Source organism: Trichoplax adhaerens, genomic scaffold (genome assembly GCF_000150275.1).
Source record: "Trichoplax adhaerens TRIADscaffold_24 genomic scaffold, whole genome shotgun sequence".
Lineage (NCBI taxonomy): Eukaryota > Metazoa > Placozoa > Uniplacotomia > Trichoplacea > Trichoplacidae > Trichoplax > Trichoplax adhaerens.
The window spans coordinates 873,732-879,461 of NW_002060965.1; the positions used below are offsets into that span (position 1 = coordinate 873,732).

Sequence of the window (5,730 nt, forward strand, 5' to 3'; positions counted from 1 at the left end):
AAACTAAATTATTTGGTGATTGATAGAGCGAATTTCGCCTCTTTAATTCAGCAACAGGCGTTCTTCGTAAGCATTGGCGTCTGTAGACTACTTTGTCACTAATGGTGTGTGATAGTAATTATATCATCAAGCCTTTTTTCACCATTACCGTATGCATATTTACTAAACGAGTTCTTTTAATAAAACTAGTCACAACAGTATCATGCAACATATATGAACACAGTACATTGCCATACTTGTGTAACTCTTAATGAACGCATCTAAAATTACTCATTTATAAATAATTTTAATAGGAATAAGTTATACACTACTCTTATGTGTTACCTGAGCTCCATCAGTTTAGAAATAATAGTCAAGAAGGCTAGCTAATACGTGCATGAATTCAACAGCAATGTGGTTTAGCTCTTAACCATCGTATTATTATAAATTATACTGTATAACACTATACAACAAGATTATATACGGTCTTCTTCACCATTTTTACTTCTATACTCTTACCGTAGAAATTCTTAATAATTCAGGATATCGTGTAATAAGTTCTACATATTCCGCGATTAGAATTACATATATAGTATTTCAAACCAAGGAGATAATAAGCAAGCAACAGCGTGAAATAGAGCATTAATTAATTATTGATAGAAATTATAAATTTGGGATGCATACAGTTATGACTATGATGCCTACATTAGATATTTACAGCAAGTCAAAATCATGTATTAGGTAACAAATAGCTCTCTTAGTGAACTTAATTTTAAGGTAAAAATTTTCAAATTGAACACCCACTATGCGTAGAACAATGATAGGCAGATCTTAGGAAAGCATTAGGATGCCTTTCAATGCTGATAGTGTGGTTCACTGTCATATTGCTAATCATGACGATATTGTCGAAATAGTAATGGGTAGCTAGTCCTTTCGATGTCTAATTCATTTTCTATCAACTTTCTAAGTAGCATAGCAAAAGCTTTTACAGGCTTGTCTTGATGAATAATCCCTTGATAATCACTGATATAACAAGAAAGGATATTATAATAATCACGATCAACGTATCCATCCGGTCTTTGGAAGTTGAATCCGCAGTTTAAATTAATAACCAATGGCGCAAAACATTGTCTACCTTCTATCGTCTTTTTCCGAATCTCTTGCATCAACTGGCTTGAAAAATGGACAGCAGGATCAAAATAGAATAGGATACTATTAGTCAGATTAATAGGCTGTTGAAGAACCTGTTTTAACGGAGAAATAATATCACTTGACTGGGCAGTATCGTCGATCCAGAAATATTTTTTCTTTAGTCTACTTTTCTGTAATTTCGCTTTAATCTTAGGAGTACTTGTAAACCCCTTGTCTATAATCGTAAGTGTGAAGTAATCGCTATCTAGGCTTTGGGTATACCATTTCTCGATTTCCAGGACTGCTCGTAGTACAAGTGAATACTTGTGATCATGATTAATCATCATGATCATATTCACAGGTGCAGTGTTGGACCATTGAAAGTCGGCGTCATAACACCACTGATGATTGGTTTTATTTTTGTAAAAGTACTCCGACAACTGGTAATGTTGGCTACCTTGGGCAACTTTTAGTTCGATAAAATATCGACTTCCTGCGGATGGATCTAGCTTCTCTTCAACGCGAATAGTCTGTAACAATGTTAGTGGTTTGCCTATCTGGTTATAATAACTCTGATATCTTGTAAAGATGTCTTGAACAACGCTTTTAGCAGCTCCTTGAGCTAGAGCAGGAATTAATTCAATCTTTCCACGTACAGGAGAAATATAGCTGCGAAATTCATCACCAAATACACGATATGCTACCGCCATAACTTGTTGAAAGCGATTTCGAGTTGTCAATAAATAATTAGGAAGGCGATTATGACAGTATTGTAAGCTACTAGCATGAATGATACCATCCGATATTACGAATCGTTGGAGATGATAAAATTGAACGATTCGATTAAGTTGGTAATTAATTTGGTAAGGTAGATGAAATGATTTCCAATCAATTTTCCACCCTTCAACGTGATGGCTAGCTTGTTTCTGAGCTACCGAATTGGCTATATCATCTTCTTGCAATAATGATATATGACGATGACTGATTACGCCTAAATTTTTCTCAATTTTTCCATCATAATATTTCCATTTGACTGCTAAAAATGATTTTGTATTACCAGTCACTTGTAAAAGCTCTATCCAATACTGACGACCTTTTTCCATATAAATCCACGGGCTTTTTGTTGGTAATTTAATCCTCAAGTTCATCCTTTGCGAACCTAGAAAAGTATGAGCAATACGAAATATATTCCGACTGGTATTATCTCGACTTAACCATAACTCGCAGCTGGATTTACTGACAAGTTCAAATGTGTATAAAGCGTTGAATGGTGGATGAATAAAACCTACTATTCGGTTACCAACGTTAACTGGCGACTGATCAACTTGTAGTCTGTCTACTGACCGACAATGTAAAGGTTGGAAAGGAAATGTCTTTGCTTCCTTCAAATCATCGATATGCTCTAGGCATCGATTATGATTAATCCATTGGTATAAGCATAATTTACCGTCGAAATCTTTAGGTGTTTGTCCCTTGCAATGGCACGAAATTGAGCCTACCTTGGACTTTATCCTTAGTGCGCCTAAGTTGGTCTGATTGAAATTATTAATCAATAACTGCATAGGCCGGCGGGTATCACTTCCAAAATCAAAGTAAAAAATAACGATAAATATAATGACAATCAGTTGTAAAAATATAAATTCCACCTTCATTATACTGTAGCTTGATATAGATTTTTATAGTATTGGAAGAAAATATGGTATAATGCATTCCAAGCAATTGGTAATTCTAAAGCCACAAATTTTCACTGTCATCGAAATAATTTCATGAGGAAATAATGATGAAAGTACCAATAATCCATTCGGTTATTACTTAGGTAGTTTTTAGGGTAGAGTCGTGAGAACATTAGCGATTGACCAAATTGAATTAAAACCGCATAAATACGGGTAGCAAGACTGAAATTAATCAAAGATAAATGGCTTTCTTTTAAAACTAGCCGACAAAAGAGTAAGCGATATTGCAAGTATTATAATTAATTTGCTAAAAAAGTTTTAAAAGTTTCTGTCATTCACCAGATCGAATTCGAATCACGTAGATTGTAAGGTTGAAATAAATTTAATGGTAAAACAGTTCCATCTAAATTCGTAGATTTTGCCTGGACTATGCTAGCTTAACCGATTAAAAAGTGTTAAAAAAGTTCGCTAAATATTAGTAATGCAAAAGGTTGAATTCAAACTATATCGATGGCAGAGTTGAAATAAAGAAAAAGTCCGCAAGTTTTCAATTACATCTACTCTGTCTATCTTAGCAGAAATGGAAGACGCTACGTTTTTTATGGCTAACCGATATAGAAAATTCACTACGTGATCACGATTGTCAGCAATATAGTCTTTATTCAGCAAAAATCTAAAACAGAGATTTTCCAAGTGTTCAATGCGTGATTAATAGGGTCAACATCTGTTGCCTTTATTGACATACAAGCACTTGTTCATGGAATAGAATCGCGTTCTTTTTATAGTTTATTACAGACCACTAGGTTATAGTATTGATTAGGAAAACAGAAAAATTTCCATACTCCATAGCAAAAAAACAGTATAAATTAAAGTCAGATCTAATATCAAGAGTTAATAAGGCTTGTGCTATTCCATCATCACGATTTTATTAGGGTTTTTTTCGAATGTTGAAATACGCTTATCGCAGCATTTCATCAGAATAGTTATATGATCATACACCGTATACATTGGTGCAGAGAAATTACAGATACGATAGATTACCTTGATAATTTTACCAATGGTTTAAATCAATTTGAAAGTAAAAGTCTTATAGATTAGCAGTATCAAGGTTCAATCCGCACTTAGTTACGTCAATTTTGCCATATCTGGAGTTCGTCCATGTCTTGGCAATTGTGTATTATAGAAATTACATATACTTTTAAATCGATTTAACAGTATATTCTTGAACAATATCGCACATGCTATCGACAGTTATACTGTGTTCACAATCTTTGAAATCAATTTAGAAGTAAGGTCATATACAACAATATTATCAACATTCAATAAGATCTTTACACATTAACTCGTCAAATTATTATAGCATTTATCAATATATACTCGTACTTATATTTTCCTTACAAAAAATAACCTCGTAAATACGGCAGAGAAATCTTACTTTATTCATTTTATAAACCGGATATAGTATAGTTTTTTAATCAGTTAGAGTTCTTTGAAATAAAAATCTTCCTGTAGTAGCAATTTATTACAGATAATCGCAGGTAAACTCTATATTCCACGAAATAGACCACACATCGTATCACTTTTTTGAGGGTTCAGATTTTAGTATCACTTACAATATAATCTTCCTGGACAGCATTAACAAGGCTCAATAAGCTACCTACATACTGCTATGTGCATCAAGGGATATTAATTTGCTATAATCAGACAATTAAAGGTAAACCTTATATCCCATGAAATAGGAAAGTAGGTGGAAATAGTTTATGAAATTGACTTTACCGAAAAATTATTTCTCCTCTCTAAAATGAAAAGACCAGATCATTTGCGATAAGTTACATAGACATCTATACCGAAAGTAAAATTGAGATGGATTAGGAAAAATAAATTGAGCAAACCGATATACACAATAAATCCATGGAATATCTTGCCACAATTTCCTTATATGATCAAATATGAAATAAGAGAGCAACATTAGCAACAAAATCGTCTACGGTACCTTTCTTCCATGGTAATCGTCGATGAAAATGATGATATAATTTGGGATGGCAAACGCGCTCAATATCGTAATGATGATAAAGTAATTGATTAAGGAATGCAGAATCTTCACCACCCCATCGATAACGAAACTGTGATGCATTATAACCGCCAATACGCAGAAAATCCTCTCGATAAAGTGCCATAATACCAAATCCATACTCTTCCCATTCCCCATTTGGATCATTCGGTGATGCATTACAGTGTAAGCGTAGTAAAATGGGCATATAGACAGTTTTACCGGGAAAGCAACGCTTACGAACATTGTCAATTAGATCAAGAGGTAAATTTAAGTGTAAATCATAAGCTACAATAATGCTGCGACGATTATTAATGGCTTGAACGCCAGCATTGATACCAGCACTTCGACTAAATCGTTTATGTTTACGTCCTAATTGGACTAACTGAATTTTCTTAAATGAGCTGCTACGCAATAAGGCTGGAATGTCGATGTCGGTACTGCCGAAATCAACCAAGACAACACTAAAATATTCATCATGGCTGGTTTGATAGTATTGATTAACTTGATGAAGAAAATATTGAACCCAGTAACCCTGCTGCTGAATCGCTAAAATAATGCTAACATGAATCTGTTGATTCCATTCAAGTTGATTAATTCGACATAATTGCTTAGATTCCTTGTTTCGATAGAAATAGTCTGCAATTCGCCAAATTGCCTTACTCTTAGAATGTTGGATTAACATTTCTATAAAGTAACGATTACTTGCTCTAGAATCAATTTTCTCCTCTACATTAATAATTTCAACAATAGAGTAGGTACGATTTAATTTAGACCTCAAGTTGGTCATATAATCTGTAATAATGGATAGCGCTAATGGACGACTTAACGGCGAATTACAAGCTACAGCTTTATCGTCATTATAGTATACAAAATCGTTTCGACCATAAAACCGAT

The 5,730-nt window shown here is 33.7% G+C and overlaps 2 protein-coding genes across 2 annotated transcripts; both read right to left on the reverse strand.

The window, feature by feature from the left end:
* Positions 1 to 866: 866 nt before the first annotated feature.
* On the reverse strand, positions 867 to 2,762 carry TRIADDRAFT_61525 (uncharacterized protein; the record flags this gene model as incomplete). Its single annotated transcript, XM_002117469.1, has 1 exon — positions 867 to 2,762. The coding sequence occupies one exon, from the start codon at positions 2,760 to 2,762 to the stop codon at positions 867 to 869; it is 1,896 nt and encodes a 631-aa protein (XP_002117505.1).
* Positions 2,763 to 4,726: 1,964 nt separating this feature from the next.
* On the reverse strand, positions 4,727 to 5,518 carry TRIADDRAFT_32537 (uncharacterized protein; the record flags this gene model as incomplete). The annotated part of the gene is made up of 1 exon (XM_002117470.1): positions 4,727 to 5,518. The coding sequence occupies one exon, from the start codon at positions 5,516 to 5,518 to the stop codon at positions 4,727 to 4,729; it is 792 nt and encodes a 263-aa protein (XP_002117506.1).
* Positions 5,519 to 5,730: the final 212 nt, after the last annotated feature.